This window comes from Podarcis vaucheri (assembly GCF_965113315.1).
Source record: "Podarcis vaucheri genome assembly, chromosome: 14".
Lineage (NCBI taxonomy): Eukaryota > Metazoa > Chordata > Lepidosauria > Squamata > Lacertidae > Podarcis > Podarcis vaucheri.
Window position 1 is genome coordinate 50,933,808 of NC_138752.1, and position 17,282 is coordinate 50,951,089.

Below are 17,282 nucleotides of genomic sequence, written 5' to 3' on the forward strand. Positions count from 1 at the left end.
TTCGACTTCCAAGGCACGTTCGAAAACGGAAGCATTCACTTCTTGGTTTTCGGTGTTCGGCTTCCAAAACATTCGGCAGCCGAGACGTTCAAAAACCGAGGTTCCACTGTATGAAGAATATGAGAGCCTTTTAGATCAGGCCAATGATTCATCTAGTCACAGAATCAGAGAGATGGAAGGGACCATGAGAGTAATCTTTGCCCAATGCAGGACTCGAACCCATGAGATTCAGAGTCTCGTACTCTGCCGACTGAGCTGTCCCAGGGATCAGCATCATGTTCTCGCAGTGGTCAGCTGGATGCTATAATACAGCAAGAGCTATAATAATAATAATAATTTATTATTTGTACCCCGCCCATCTGGCTGGGTTTCCCCAGCCACTCTGGGCGGCTTCCACAGAGACCAAAATACACTAAAATGTCACGCGTTAAAAACTTCCCTGAACAGGGCTGCCTTAAGATGTCTTCTGAATGTCAGGTAGTTCTTTATCGCTTTGACATCTGATGGGAGGGCGTTCCACAGGGTAGGTGCCACTACCGAGAAGGCCCTCTGCCTGGTGCCCTATAACTTGGCTTATCGCAGTGAGGGAACCACCAAAAGGCCCTCGGCGCTGGACCTCAGCGTCCGGGCAGAACTATGGGGGTGGAGACGCTTCTTCAGCTAGTAGCTATAAATTTATTATTATTATTATTATTAGACAAATTCATAGAGGAGAGGGCTTATCAACACCCCTCAGCCATGATGGCTTTGCCTTGCCCCCAGACTTGGAGGTTGTAATGTTTCTGAATACCATTTGCTGAAAGCCCCAGGAGTGTGTTGATCTTGTGGTCAGATCCTGCTTGCGTGTGAACAGCATGCTGGACTAGATAGGCCAGGGGCCTGATCCGGCACGCTCCCCTTACGTTTGTGTCAAGATGCAGAGCAGGCTCCCACTTCACCCGTCGGTCATGATCACTGCATAACCTCAAAGGTTCTCCCGGCATTTGGAACGCATCCCAAAGTCACCACTTCCAGAGAACCAGCGAGGTGACAGATTGCTTTGCAGAGACTGTCAGATCGATGGGCCTGCTTTTCTATGCCTCGCACACGTCTCGGCCTGAATTACGGCGCTGCTGCGGCGCGGTGATGGACGCTTAGGTGCCACATAATTCCTTCCTGGCAATCGCTTGTCCAATTTGTAACTTGCAGAGGCGCCATAAAACACCCGTTTAATTGACTGCATCTGGACGCATCAGCTGCCCGAAAGAGGCTGCCAGATTTCGGGTCCCTCGGCAGCCTCCGAAGGCAGAGTGACAACAGTGATTATGGCGTCTCCGTCTTCCAAGCGAGTTGCAAGATTTAATCTTCGGTCGACGCGCAATTGCAAGCTGCAGGGGAGACGGGGTAGAAGTCCACGCCCAGTTTCTGGGATGGAGAGCCACCCGAACATAACACCGGGGGAAAATCTCATGCAACAGAAAATGGGGGAAAAAAATTGTTCCCCAGTATACTGTGTATAGAAAGGACGCGGGTGGCGCTGTGGGTTAAACCACAGAGCCTAGGACTTGCTGATCAGAAGGTCGGTGGTTCGAATCCCCGCCACGGGGTGAGCTCCTGTTGCTTGGCCCCAGCTCCTGCCAACCTAGCAGTTCGAAAGCTCCTCAAACTGCAAGTAGATAAATAGGTACCACTCCAGTGGGAAGGTAAACGGCATTTCCGTGCGCTGCTCTGGTTCGCCAGAAGTGGCTTAGTCATGCTGGCCACATGACCCGGAAGCTGTATGCCGGCTCCCTCGGCCAATAAAGCGAGATGACCGCCGCAACCCCAAAGTCGGTTACAACTGGACCTAATGGTCAGGGGTCCCTTTACCTTTAATACGGTGTATCCCAAGGGAATACATTTTTTTGCATACCTCCAACTGTACATAGATACACATGTCATGTTCAATGCTATATAAGTCACTTACATTTATACTTATATTGAACTACTTTGGCTATGTGTTTAATAAAATATTGAATTCTTGTATTGTGAAAAACAAAGATTATGGTGAAAAGTGAAAAACATGAATTGCAAAAAAAACTAGAGCTTACAGAACAAAAGCAACTTCATATATGAAATCAGCACGTCAAAATTAGGTTAGAACAACTGCAGGCGTCAATGCAACAAAATTTTTGTTTCCCACTGTAATCATTAAGGCTGCAATCCAAACTCCTCCTACCTGGGAGTAAACTCCACTGAATTCAGGATGACTCACTTCTAAGTAGCCACGATCAGGATTGTGCTGTCCGGCTGCTACTCTCTGTGTACTTAACTGGGAGCAAGATGCAACTGGTAAGGTTGGTCTCTCTTGGAAGGAGCAGGTTGGTGTTTTGGGGTTACTCCTGGATCCAGTGTTATCACTGCAATACCTGTTTCCGGCTGTTTTGGACAGAGATTATTTGGCCACTGTATTCCATGCTCCATGGCAGCTTCCAGGCTGGATTACTGCAATGTGCTCTATGTGGGGCTGCTCTTGAAGACAGCTTGGAAACTTCAACTGGTCCAAAATGCAGCGGCCAAATTGCTAGCTGGAATTTCCTTCCAAATTTCATATACCCCATGTTTCAAAACAGTTGCATAGGTTGCCGGTTCACACCCAGGCCCATTTCAAGATGCTCACATTAGTATTTAAAGCCCTAAACAGAGGCATTATTCTGGGATGTGTCTGGAAGAACTGGGGACTAGGCAGCACAATCCTACACAGTCGTACCTTGGTTTTCAAAATGCCTTGGTACTCAAACAACTTGGAACCCAAACACTGCAAACCCAGAAGTGTTCCGGTTTGCAAACTTTTTTCAGAAGCCGAACATGCTCTGTTTTGAGTGCCATGCTGAGGTCTGTGTGTGGAACCCAGTTCAGCTACTAATTTGTTGACTGACTGTGTGACTGCAGTACATTGTTTATTGCTTTCATTTTATGGATCCATGGTCTCGTTACATAGTAAAACTCATGTTAAATTGCTGTTTTAGGGGTTGTTTTTCAAAGTCTGGAATGGATCAATGCATTTTGCATTACTTTCTATGGGAAAGTGTGCCTTGGTTTTGGAACGCTTTGGTTTTGGAACAGACTTCCAGAAAGGATTAAGTTTGAGAACCAAGGGACCACTGTATACAGGTCTACTCTGAAATAAAGCGATGCTGTGTTTAATGGGACAGTGTGTACTGGATTGTGGCCTTATTCATTTTAGAGAGAGAAGACAACATGCGAGGAAATGCCAGATATTAGATTGCATTCTCCCCCCCAATACCATGAAATTAACAGGAAACATTGTCTGCCTGCATGAACTCAAAACAATCACTTACTGGAGGCGTCGGGAGATTAAACATTGCATCAATACTATGCATCACCTCTATGGATTTTAATGCTTGTCGTTAAGCTGGCCGTTTGACAAATGCAACAGAGGTAATAATGCTATTATTGACTTGGAGTAATAAAAATTTATATTACAAAAATAAAAATAAAATTTAGGAGGGCGGGGAGTTTTTATGGGCTGCTTTATGAGCGTTTTCAGTGACTCCAGAGAAAGCGGCAGATAGCGATCGCTGCGGGAGTCAATACAAGAGGGCAGCAGATCCACAGCAAATCCATCAACCTGGTGGAGAAAGAGGAGCTCTGAACATTCAGGAAAGCTCGGTTATTTGGAAAATGCTACTAAGCCCCCACACCAGGATAACAGGGATATCAATCTGATAAGTTTCTTTGCACTATAATAATAAGCATCAAACACAGTAACTGTTGGCCAAGTATCTTGTAAGAGAACGGTGTCTTCGTCTTAACAATAATAGAACACAGTACAGTAGTACCTTCGTTCTCAAACACTTTGGTATTCAAACAACTTGGAACCCAAACACTGCAAACCCGGAAGTAAACGTTCTGGTTTGCAAACTTTCTTTGGAAGCCGAACGTGCTGTGTTTTGAGTATTATGCTTCTGATTTGAGTGTTCCACTGAGGTCTGTCTGCTTTTGCTATTTATTTTGCGTTTTTTCGGCTTTTTTGTTTTGTGACTGTCTGGAACCCAGTTCAGCTACTGATTGATTGATTGATTGATTGTGTGACTGCAGTACATTGTTTATTGCTTTCATTTTATGGATCAATCGTCTCGTTAGATAGTTGTTTTTAAAAGTCTGGATCGGATTAATCCATTTTGCATTACTTTCTATGGGAAAGCGTGCCTTGGTTTTGGAATGCTTTGGTTTTGGAACCGACTTCTGGAACGGAATAAGTTTGAGAACCAAGGTACCACTGTATTATTCCCTCTATTTCCAATGTCTGGAGTGTGAGCGCCATTCCTTATGTCCCCAAATCATCACCACTCATGCCAAAAAAAAGAAGAAGAAAAGGAGGAAATCCAGTTTGCAGGTGCACCAAAGAAAATGCTTAAGGGAGAGAACTCCAAAACAATCCAAGACCACAGAATGTTGACTGACAGAGGTTGCACTTTGTTAAAAGAGTTACTAGAAGACCCCTATTTCCCCCACTGACCATTCCCAGAGTTCCCTGGGAAGAGTGATTCATTGTTAAACTACATTGGCAATTGTAGCTCTGGGAGGGGAATAACGGAATCTCTTAGCACCTCTCAGCACCCTAAACAAACTAAAACTCCCAGCACTCTTTGAGGGAAGCCATGACTGTTTAAAGTGATATCATAGAGCTTCAAAAAATGTCTGGATGCGGTCCACGTTCTTCAGCACCCTTTCACATTACAAACTATTTCCTGCCCAATATATAACTGGAATTTGATACCAACTAAAAAAAACAAACACTTTAAAAAACGTGTTCGTCTTATGCTTCAAGTTGCTGTGGCAAAAATGCAACTCACATATTTGATAAGGAATAAAATTAAAAATTAGACGGCTTCAATCCAGCTGTTTGTAAGTACTTTCAAAAACATCCATTTCGACTGGATGGGTTGGAATTGCAATCTTAGGCACACTGACTCATAAGCAAATACTTCTGAACGCAGTGGAAATCTACTCTCAGTTAAGTGTATTTAGGATTGTGGCCTTAAGTGCCCATCTGGCTCTCAGCTAAAAAATTATAAAAAATTATATTAAAAAATTATTAGAAGATAAAGTCCCAACCAGAGAAGAATGGCAGATTAAGTTGATTGATTATGCTGAAATGGCAAAAATGACCGGAAGAATAAAAAACCAGGAAGACCAAAATTTCAAGAAAGAATGGGAATTTAAAAAAAAAATCTTAAAAACCACTGTAAACAGTTAAAAGTGTTAGTAGGATTGGAAGAACACTTGTAGTTTAATGGTGAATTTTGGATATAAAGGAGATGTAAAAGATCTGGATTATTATAAAAGATGCAAGAGGACATGATTAATAATAGGACCCACAAAAAGGAAGGCCAGGATATTCTTTGGAATCTTGTTTTTGTTGTATGTTGGATATGCGATTGTAAAACTGTAATTTGAAAAACTATATACATATACATTTACATATATAGCCCCCTGAAAAGTGAGCTGAAAGACTTCTTGAGAGGACAATCTATTTTGGCAGCTAAGGGGGAAGAGAGTTTGTGGGATGGGGGTTATTGGTCTGTTTTATTATTTATTTTGTGTTTCCCCATATTGTATTTTTTTATGTTGTGAACTGCCCTGTGATCTTCGGGCGGAAGGCGGTACAGTGGTGCCTCGCAAGACGAAAAGAATCCATTCTGTGATTCTCTTCGTCTAGCGGTTTTTTCGTCTTGCGAAGCAAGCCCATTGGCGGATTAGCGGATTAGCGCTATTAGCGGCTTATCTGCTAATCGGATCAGCTGATAAACGGCTTAGCGGCTTAGAAAAAGGGGGGGAGGGGAAAAAACCAGCAGGAATTCGCAAGACATTGTCGTCTTGCGAAGCAAGCCCATAGGAAATTCGTTTTGCGAAGCACCTCCAAAACGGAAAACTCTTTCGCCTAGTGAGTTTTCCGTCTTGCGAGGCATTCGTCTTGCGGGGCACCACTGTATGTATATTTTTGCAATATTTTGTTTGAGTCATCTGTCATTGATTCTGTTTTGTACACTGCAAATAACAATTAATAAAAGCCGTTTCGACTTCTTTCTCACAAATCTCTCATATAGGCCCAGCAAGAACAGACGAGCTTCGAAACGGATTTTCGTGGAGGTAATTTATTGCGCTGCAACCGACTCGCTCATCGCAGATCAGGAACGCAAGACGGCTGTGTCGAATGCAAACCTTTTGCAGTGTTCGTGTCCTGCTTATTTGGTCTGCTATACTGGATTTTTTAAAACAACAACTATTGTCTCTGAAGGAAAGGCACGTCCAAGGCAGGTCCCATCGAAAAGAGGTAAATACCTCAAGTGAGGAAAGCCAATCAGTCCTGGCGAGTCGAGGTCTTCCACGCTGCAGGTCGGATCTCACCACACCCGGCATCGGCCAATCACCTCTTTCAGGATCCGTATCCCTTCAACACTCTTGTCCTTCAAGGCCAATGCCAGGAGAACCGGCTTGTTCCCAGCTTCCTGAGAGACCGACGTCGCCAGATGTTTGGCACAGATGTGGACGAGGGGCTGGAAATCAACCCATGTTAGATACTGAGATATACCGTATTTTTCGCTCCATAAGGTGCACCTGACCATAAGGCGCACCTACTTTTTTTTTGGGGGGGGGGAGGATTCAAGAAAAAAAATATTATTTAAAGGGAGCGCTGAGCAGAGCCTGTATGCATCCCAGGCTCTGCTCAGCGCTCCCTTTCACGTGCCGCAAGGAGCGTGTGTGCGGCGCTTGCAGGCTTTTCCCCGAGGAGGGAGAAGGGCAGCCCGTCACTGACAGGCTGGCTTTCTCCCTCCTCGGGGAAAAGCCCCCAAGAGCCACACACACACTCCACGCAGCTCTTTGAAGGGAGCGCGGCTCTTGGGGGCTTTTGTGGGAGGTGGGGGAAGGGACAGAGCTGTGGAAGGTGGGGAAGGGACAAAGCAGGTCGGGGAGCAGCCAGTGTGGTGGAGTGGTTAAGAGCGGTGGACTCGTAATCTGGTGAACCGGGTTCGCTTCCCCGCTCCTCCACATGCAGCTGCTGGGTGACCTTGGGCCAGTCACACTTCTCTGAAGTCTCTCAGCCCCACTCACCTCACAGAGTGTTTCTTGTGGGGGAGGAAGGGAAAGGAGAATGTTAGCCGCTTTGAGACTCCTTCGGGTAGTGATAAAGCGGGATATCAAATCCAAACTCTTCTTCTTCTTCTTCTTCCCCGAGCTTGTGGGGCTGGCTTTCCCTCACCGCCAGCCCCAAAGAGCAGGTCGGGGCTGTCCACGGACCACACATTCGCTCCATAAGACGCACAGACATTTCCCCTTAGATTTTAAGAGGAAAAAAAGTGCGTCTTATGGAGCGAAAAATGTGGTAAATTCTAGGAGTCAAATGACACTGTGGCATTTGCCATCCTATGTGTGTGACATCATACTGGGTTCATAGGGAAAGGGTTAACTAATTGTAAAATGTCTAACCGATGGGAACCCAGGGGGCAGAGTTAACTGTGTATAAGGTTTAAGCACAGAGGGTTTTTTAGTTAGTTAGAGTTGTTGAGAAGACAGTCCGAAGAGACAGAGAAGATAAGTCTGTGGGTTGGGCTAGTCTGGTGTGAGAGAGTGAGAGAATTTGTTAAGAGGCGTCGGTCAAACAGTTGAGATAATCAGTCAGAAGGTATTAGGAAGGTATAGGCCGGTAAAGAAACTAAAGTTAAGATACTGACAGGAATATTATCAGAGAAACCATAAACTTGTTACTGTTTGTAAAATAAACTTATTTTATTTTTTTGTTCACTTTTAACAACTGACTGGACTCAGTGTTTTACCAGAGAATAACTGGTTGGTGGCAGGGGGGAAGCGAGCCGTTAAACAAACAAACCATTAAACAAACCGTTAAACGTCCGGGGATCCTGTGTGATCACCACAGACACTTTAAATTGAGGTTACGGTCCCCACAGTGATATGCCTAGGCACTTTTTTTCCTTACAAGATGACAAAGCAAATGGTCTGCGGGGCAGCGCAGCAGCAAGAGACTTGCCTCTGTGGGTGTTGTGAGAGCCAGCTGATTTGAAGGGCACCAAAAGAGTTGTGTCTGTTGGCGCTGTGCTGCCCCACAGACCAGCTGATGGGCACGACATCGCAGCCACGCCAGGCTGCCCGGCGGAGATGTCAGCTGCTAAACTGGTATCCAGACATCTCCATCTGGTCATGAAAATGCATCACAGCCGGTTTAAACAGTATGCAAGAATTTGGCTCCGGTTTTCCTCTTCCTTCCCCAATCTTTTTTCCTTTTGTGTCGTGTCTATTTGGGCTGATAAGCCTGCGGGCAGGGACCGTGTGCTTTTCTGAACAGAATTACAGAAGAAAGAATGAACAAGTCTCCACTTTTCCTCTTCCCTCCCCAATCTTTTTTCCTTTTGTGTCGTGTCTACTTGGGCTGATAAGCCTGCAGGCAGGGGCCGTGTACTTTTCTGAAACGAACTGCGGAAGAAAGAATGAACAAACCTCGTCTTTGCCAAGCAGGACTTTTGTGGTGAGCAAAGGGCTGCTGATGCCGTCGGCCACCACGTTCGGCTCCACCGAGACCAGGGTCCCCATCTTCCCGTACTGGGTTACCACCACCAGGATGGTGTTGGCAAAGGCTGTGCACACCACCTCGGTCGGGATGCCCTGCACCTCCTCCTCTGCCTGCTTGGAGTCCACAATGGATCTTGCGGCCATGGCGATAGCTTTCAACTGGCAAAAACAAAACCCACAAGGGAACGTTATTTTGCTCGGACATCACAACCGGCAGGGAACAAACAGCCGACTGCACACCTGACGTGGGGCTTCCCTTGAGCTGGGCCCAGAAGCTGCAGATAGTGCAAAATGTTGAAGCAAGATTGCTGGCAGGAGTGAGGCTCCCTGAGCTTACACCACCTCTGCTCAGAGATCCCCACTGGTTGCTGACTTGCTACTGAGCCGGGTTCAAGGGGCTACTATTAGCAGCATTCAAAATTAGCCAGGCACATTTTTGCACCTGGCTATCAGCCACTTGCGACCAAGCAAAGATGCCCAGGTGCCTGGATGGCGCCTGACATTCAGAGTGTTGGTGCTGACCTCGAAAGCCCTAAATGGCCTCGGCCCAGTAGACCTGAAGGAGCGTCTCCACCCCCATCGTTTAGCCTGAGGGCCTTCTGGCGGTTCCCTCCCTGCGAGAAGTGAGCTTACAGGGAACCAGGCAGAGGGCCTTCTCGGTGGTGGCGCCTGCCCTGTGGAACGCCCTCCTGTCAGATGTCAAGGAAAGACAACTATCTGACATTTAGAAGACATCTGAAGGCAGTCCTGTTTAGGGAAGCTTTTAATGTTTGATGTTTTATCATGTTTTTAATATTCTGTTGGAAGCCGCCCAGAGTGGCTGGGGAAACCCAGCCAGATGGGTGGGGTATAAATAATAAATTATTATTATTATTATTATTATTATTATTATTATTATTATTACTACATTGCCACCGCCTGGAGCTGCAAACCTGGGGATCCTTGGAGCTTGACTATTTTCAAGCAACACATCCTCTAGAATTCTATCGGTGATATTTTATCTACACAATCAGAATGAATTTCGGGGGAAAGTCGTATTGAAAAATACAACTTTCAAGCCATCTTGCTCAAAAATGGCAAGGAGGCATTCCGTTTTGGTGACTGTAATCCTGGTTTAAGGACCCATTTGGCGCCTAGGTTATTATATATCTGAGTTTCCAACACTGACTATTAGTATAGAAAGCCTTTAGTGACTTGGAGCCAGTTTACACCCTTGACAGTTTCGAACTGCAGACCTGGCACTGTTACGCTGTGCCACAGAACAGCCGTTCTGCATTTGCAAGAAACCAATCTTTGTATGGCAGCAACATACACTTTGGCAGAGTCTATTGACACTGTGCAGCTGATGAGCACGACATCTCACTGAGCACGACATCGCAGCCTTCTCTGAAGGCACCTGCTAAAAACCTATTTCATTAGGCAAGTCCACTAGGCCTGTACAACCCTGAGAAATGCTTTTTCAGCTTATCTCCGAGGAAAGCCTTCCCTAGAGAACAGACTTGGGACCTTCTAGCCCGGGCAATGATTCCACGTGGGACTGGGGGGGGGGGGGGAAGAAGGCCGGATCTTGTGGGCTGGCTACACCGGAGTAGAGCTTTCTCACAACCACCTTTATAGTTTGCAAGGCAACCTGGAAGGAGTTGCTGCTTCTTTCTTTCTTTCTTTTTACCGCCTACTTAGAATTTTAGCATTTGCGGAGTTAATCCTAGCAGTTTTCAAGGCAGCAGGTCGGGAGGCGGAGCGCTGTTTTGGAGAGCTGCTTCTTCCCTTTTCCTCCAGGATGTTGCGCCTTCCTAGACATTTACAGCAGTGTTTTTCAACCATTGTTCCGCAGCACACTAGTGTGCCGCGAGATGTTGCCTGGTGTGCCGTGGGAAAAATTCGAAAGATTTTTTTAAAAAATATTGTCACATTTTCGCCCACTAGGCGGGCGCCGGACTGTGTCCATCCTATTTTCCATCCATCCTGGGTGGGGATCAGATCGGATGGGATCGGATGAGAACGGACAGGCGGTCCGCTCTCATCCTATTCCCCATAGAGAGCAGCGGGGCTCTGACATCTCCCTCTCCGCACACAGTCATCCGCCGGCTCAGCGGGGATCAGCGGATCGATCCCCGCTGAGCAGAGAACAGTCTGCAACGTTTTTGTTTGCCATTAAAGAAAAAAAATATTAAACCATGCTTGAATGTCGGAACTGGTTACTAAAATTTTTGTATCCCACCACTGATGTTAAGTGTTTGTGTTTATTTGATTCCTATTCAAGAGAATTACTTTATATATAGTCAATATAGGCACAGAGTTAAATTTTTAAACATTTTCTAATGGTGGTGTGCCTCGTGATTTTTTCCAAGAAACAAGTGTGCCTTTGCCCAAAAAAGGTTGAAAAACACTGATTTACAGAATGATACAACGACGGCCTGGGATTTTTAGCCATTTGCAACGCCGACCCGCGGACTGTTTTTGCAGATTTGCTCTTTCTCCGTTGCACCTACCTAGGATTTGGGGGGCGGGGGTTAGCCAAACGCGTGCGCCTCTGGAGAGCTGGCGAGGGGGCCGCCGAGCGCGCCCCGGGACTCAGGCGGTAGACTCGCGCCCCGGGACTCTTCGGCTCCGGGAGCGCCGCGCGGCCTCGTCCCCGCGATCGGGGCCGCAGAGCGAGGCTTCTCCTGCGCAGCCCGGGCTGGGAAGGCGAGGGAAGCCGGGAAGGGAAACGAGACCGAGTCCGCTCCGCCTCCGCTGCGCTCCCGCCGCCGCGCTTCTCTTTACGCAGCGGAAACCCGCCTCCCTCGCTCTTTCTCCGGCGCCGCCTCCTCCTCCTCTTCTTCGGATCGCCTTTCTCCTCCCCCTCCTGGGCGGAGCCGAAGCCGAGGAGGGCGAGGGGGCCTCTGAGCATGTCCAAAGCGCCCTCTGCGATCCGCGCAGCGTGCAAGACGCATGGAGCGGGGCTTGCTTCGCTTCGCTTTTCTCGTGGTCTGGCGTCTCATTAGTGTTCGGTTCATTTGCACTCGCCTTTCCCCCAGAGTCAGTGCTAGATTTACTATAATAAGCTAAACAAGCTATAGCTTAGGGCCCCACTCTTTTGGGGGTCCCAAAAGAATTTAAAGGGGGAAAAAACCCTGGATGTACATTTCCAAAATATAAGATAAAAATAAAATAAAACCTACATACAGCAACAGTGTTTTGCGTTGTGTGTATGGACCTATTAAGTCCATAAATTACTGTACAGCACGTAAAGGTAAAGGGACCACTGACCGTTAGGTCCAGTTGCGGACGACTCTGGGGTTGCAGCGCTCATCTCGCTTTATTGGCTGAGGGAGTACAGCTTCCAGGTCATGTGGCCAGCATGACTAAGCCGCTTCTGGCGAAACCAGAGCAGCGCACAGAAACGCCGTTTACCTTCCCACTGGAGTGGTACCTATTTATCTACTTGCACTTTGACCTGCTTTCGAACTACTAGGTTGGCAGGAGCTGGGACTGAGCAATGGGAGATCACTCCATCGCGGGGATTCAAACCACCAACCTTCTGATCAGCACGTCCTAGGCTCTGTGGTTTAACCCACAGCGCCACCCGCGTCATATTCAACACAAAAAACAGCAACAATTTGTTGTTGACAAAGGACAGCTGGACATAAAAAGCTACCTTCAGTAGCTTAGGGCCTTATCAAACCTAAATCCGGCCTTGCCCCAGACTGGGATTCCAGGCGGCTTGCAGATTATGATCGTTAAAAATTATTTAACGCAGATTAAAATAGGAAAAAGCTATAAGAAAAAGAAAAAAGGTAATCAAACACCAATAGAACCAAAACCTTCTGGGCAAATTGATTTTTTAAAATGATGCAAATTACCCTTCCCCGCCCCCACATAAAACCCCCACCTTGCAAAATTTGCCCGACCAAGTGGCGAAGGTGGGAAGAAGATTCACAGCACCACAAAGGGGAATTCCCACCCCCAGTCTCTACTGATAGGCTGCATATTAAGAACCACAAGCTGCCATTCTACAGGGCTGCAAATCAGAAGGGGAGCAGGCCAGGCCTCCTCCATTAGCTCTGCAGAGAGTCTAGCTCAGGGGTCAGCAACCTTTTTCAGCAGGGGGCCGGTCCACCGTCCCTCAGACCTTGTGGGGGGCCAGACTATATTTTGAAAAAAAATAATGAACGAATTCCTATGCCCCACAAGTAACCCAGATATGCATTTTAAATAAAGGGACGCATTCTACTCATGTAAAAACACGCTGATTCACAGACTGTCCGTGGGCCGGATTGAGAAGGCGATTGGGCCACGGGTCTTACGTTGCCTACCCCTGGTCTAGCTGCATCCAAAACCTCTCTCTGCTGTCACCTAAACAGGATCCATTCCATCAAGATGCAACCAATAGGCAGGAGGACATTGCAGACTAGCTCCATTTGGCTCCTGGCTGTGAACTGTTTCTGTCCTAGCAGGTCATTGCAAGAACTACTATATAACCTCAAGAGCTTAGTACCGGAGTCAGCTTGTTTTCCTCCTCCCTCCCCCTCCATTTCTCCTTTGGTGCTGTGCCTTTTATATCATAAGCCTGTGGGTAGGATTCTACTTCGCTTCAGTCTTCTTAGGAAAACCCTTTTTTTCTGACAAAGGGTGGGGTAAAAATGTTTAAATCCTCGATCTAAATTAAAGTAAATTATTTTTGCTTATACTTAATAAGTAATAATTCCTGCTTATGTGGAGGCATCAGGGCATGCAGCACTCTGCGAAATGTAAGAGCATCAGGTCCCTTCCCCAAGGACTTTGCAATCTTTTCCAACTGGACCTAGTGGGGAAGAGCAGAGGAAAGGGAGCAAGACTGGAGAAGGCAATTTGGAGCAGAAAAGTGTCAGCAGCACCTGTGGGGTTAATTCTCCTCTTTCTCACCATGCCAGCCAAGTTTTCCATCTGGGAATAGGGATGCAGGTGGCGCTGTGGTCTAAACCACTGAGCCTCATGGGCTTGCCGATCAGAAGGTCGGCGGTTCGAATCCCCACGACGGGGTGGGCTCCCGTTGCTCGGTCCCAGCTCCTGCCAACCTAGCAGTTCGAAAGCACACCAGTGCAAGTAGATAAATAGATACCACTGTGGCGGGAAGGTAAACAGTGTTTCCTTGCGCTCTGGTTTCCGTCACGGTGTCCCGTTGTGCCAGAAGCGGTTCTGCTGGCCACATGACCTGGAAAGATGTCTGTGTACAAACGCCGGCTCCCTCAGCCTGAAAGCGAGATGAGTGCCGCAACCCCATAGTCGCCTTTGAATGGACTGGACCAAAGGCCCTTTACCTTTGCCTTTCCATATGGGATTCCAGGGATGTATATGTGATGATGGTGATTTGCATACTGCTCTTCAGCCGGAAATAGCAGGGCGTTACACAACATAAAAATACGAAATGATGCAAACATACCTGCCATTCCTATGGATGGAGGGAGTTGGTTAGAGGAGGTTAGTGCACTGCGACTAGATCTGCATAATGTTTTGCTTAAATTTTTATTGGATTTTTATTGCATCTTGATATTATGTATTTCCTTTTTTTTGGTTGTGCTAAATAAACATGAGGGAGTTTTTATTTTAAAAAAGAAAGATCTGCTGACTAATTAATCAGGGACACCTTTTTTTGTTCGTGAAAATAGCTTTTTAAAATTGATTAATTTCAACGATTAATCAACCCAGCATAGCAGATGTAATTTTAAACCGCATTGATTTTAAAGGAAGACAATTCTGCCTCTAAAAATTCTTCTATAGATTAATAGTCTTTATTTCTCCCCACATACACACACGCCTGAAAGTTATGGATAAAGAGCAAATACATTTCTTTATTAATGTCTTTACAGTATTTATAGGCCGCGTTTCAAGGGAGAAAAACTGTTTGCAGACTTTTGGAAAACATGAATGAAAGCAGTACAAGACCAGATACAACTAATAAAGAAAGACAGTCACACACACACACACACACACACACACACACACACGAGAATTAAGGAGAGACCCCCCATAAGCAGGAATTATTACTTATTAAGTATAAGCAAGAATAATTTACTTAGATCAAGGATTTAAACATTTTCACCCCACCCTTCGTCAGAAAAAAAGGTTTTCCTAAGAAGACTGAAGTGAAGTAGAATCCTACCCACAGGCTTATGATATAAAAGGTACAGCACCAAAGGAGAAATGGAGGGGGAGGGAGGAGGAAAACAAGCCGACACCGGTACTAAGCTCTTGAGGTTATATAGTAGTTCTTGCAATGACCTGCTGGGACAGAAACAGTTCACAGGCAGGAGCCAAATGGCGCTAGCCTGCAATGTCCTCCTGCCTATTGCTTGCATCTTGATGGAGTGGGGAAGCTATGGTCATCCAGATGTTTTTTGGAGTCCATCTGCCATCACCATTGGCCTTGCTGCCTGGCTCTCATGGCATGGTAGAAGTTTGCCAAACTTCATGGCTTGGAGAAAATGGCGAGAGAAGAACTCGTGGAGATCCTAGGAAGCTGAACATCGGAAGATTCAGGACCGATAAAGACTTCTTCACGTAGCGCAGTGTTAAACTTTGGAACTCACTTCCACAAGAGGCAGCGATGGCTACTGAAATATACTCAGAGTCGAGAGTGGATTTCATGCTCTTTATTCAGCTCATAGTGGTGAGAAGGGAATGAAAGTCCCCTCACAGTATCTGCTTTATATACATTATTTACAGAATGGGCTGCACGTGATTGGCTAATTCCGGAATTCTCCTGTAGGCCAATCAGGTTGTGGATTCACTTCTATCTGGAGCTGGATTGGGTGGCTCCTAGGACCAATCAGACTGCTGCATTTTGGATCCTATTGTTCTAGGACCAATCAGACTGCTGCAGTTTGGATCCTATTCAACTCAGTACATAACAGCTACCAAAGTGGATGGCTTGAAAAGGGGATTAGAGAATGGCAAATCAAGCCGAAATAGCAAAACTAACTGGGAAGCTCAGGAATTGAGAAGAGAAGAAAATTTTAAAAAGAACGGGAAATGTTTATAATGTATATACAAAATCACTGTAAGCAGGTCCAGAAACCAGCAGGATTTTAAAGACACTTGTAATGTAACATAATCTATAGATAACTTAGGAAGGTGAAAAATTGGAGAAGTATTAATATGCAATTGAAAATAGAATCAAAAGGACCCATGGAAGGGATAGGGGGAATAATAATAATAATAATAATAATAATAATAATAATAATAATAATAATAATTTATTTGTATCCCGCCCATCTGGCTGGGTCTCCCCAGCCACTTGGGGCATCTTCCAACAGAGATTAAAAATACATTAAAATGTCACATATTAAAAACTTCCCTGAAGTCAGGAGATTCAGAATAATCACAATATTTGGATTTTGAGTTCTTATTGAACCAAACTGGAAGAGTGACAAAGTTCCCTCAAGGCTAGAATGGATTCAAAAATTGGCTGAATATGCGGAACTACAGTAGATAGCTTGTCTGAAAAAATAAACAATAAACCAAAACAAGTATTTATCTCAAAATGGGAAGTCTTCAAAAATATATTTGAAAAATAATTATTGTCCATTAAACTTTAATTAGTTTAATGTTAAGTAAACGACCAGTGCGCTTCCAACGCCATAAATCTTATCTCAGCAGAGAATTTCGTGCAGCGGTTGAAGAAGGCAGGAGAGTCAGTACCTTTCAATGAAGAATCCTGGAGCAAGCACATTGGAACTCAGGAAAAAAAACTTTATTTACAAAAGAAAAACCCTGGCGATAAAGCACACATGTTTTTATCTCCGGCATAAAGAAAACTTTACTCTAAACTTAACTCATATTAGCAAACACGCCCATGGCCACAAACTGAGTCTGCGAGTCAGGTGGGGGGGAGAGGAAACACACGGGTGAACTGACTATTTATACAAACTAACTCACATTCCTGGATGCTTAATGACTTCCAGCTGCTCAGTGATTAGAGCGACTTGTTACCTCTTAACCCTTTAGTACCAACAATTATTGTATTTTAAACTCTCTCATAGCATTCAAATAATTTCAGGGGAGCCATGGCTCCTGTCCGTCCCTCCTCCGCGGCTCGCTTTAAAGCAGTGAAGTAGACATGGGCCATCCACTTTGCTGCTTTAAATAGTTTAGTACAACATTTGATTCAGAATATTCCCCCCCCCCGGTTTTCCTCCTTTAAAAACTAGGTGCGTCTTATGAAGTGAAAAAAATACGGGGACTTAAGACGGCCCCCTGAGTGCTCACTGGAAGGACAGATCCTGAAGCTGAGGCTCCAAGACTTTGGCCACCTCATGAGAAGAGAAGACCCCCTGGAAAAGACCCTGATGTTGGGAAAGATGGAGGGCACAGGGAGAAGGGGATGACAGAGGATGAGGTGGTGGGACAGTGTCCTCGAAGCTACCAGGATGAGTCTGACCAAACTGCGGGAGGCAGCGGAAGACAGGAGTGCCTGGCGTGCTCTGGTCCATGGGGTCACGAAGAGTCGGACACGACTAAACGACTAAACAACAACAAGACGGCCCTGGCCAAGGTTGCAGGTTTGATCCCCATATGGGACAGCTGCATATTCCTGCATCGCAAGGACTTGGACTAGATCAGGGGTAGTCAACCTTTTTTATACCTACAGCCCACTAATGCATCTTTCTCGATGGTAAAATTTCCTTGCCGCCCACCAATGCTGCAGTGACATGTGCCGTAGAACCCCCTACGCCCACCTGGAATCCTGA

The 17,282-nt window shown here is 45.9% G+C and overlaps 1 protein-coding gene across 2 annotated transcripts; it reads right to left on the reverse strand.

Moving 5' to 3' along the window:
* Positions 1–6,124: 6,124 nt before the first annotated feature.
* Positions 6,125–11,328, reverse strand: PSMG3 (proteasome assembly chaperone 3). Of its 2 annotated transcripts, none has more exons than XM_082199967.1 (3): positions 11,064–11,328; positions 8,500–8,730; positions 6,125–6,542 (listed from the first exon to the last, which is right to left on the reverse strand). In XM_082199967.1, exons 2-3 carry the CDS (start codon positions 8,713–8,715, stop codon positions 6,390–6,392), a joined length of 369 nt encoding a protein of 122 aa, XP_082056093.1. In that variant the 5' UTR covers positions 8,716–8,730; positions 11,064–11,328; the 3' UTR covers positions 6,125–6,389. The 2 variants fall into 2 exon arrangements, with proteins under 2 accessions (XP_082056093.1, XP_082056094.1); XM_082199968.1 differs by lacking the exon at positions 11,064–11,328 and adding an exon at positions 10,248–10,351.
* Positions 11,329–17,282: the final 5,954 nt, after the last annotated feature.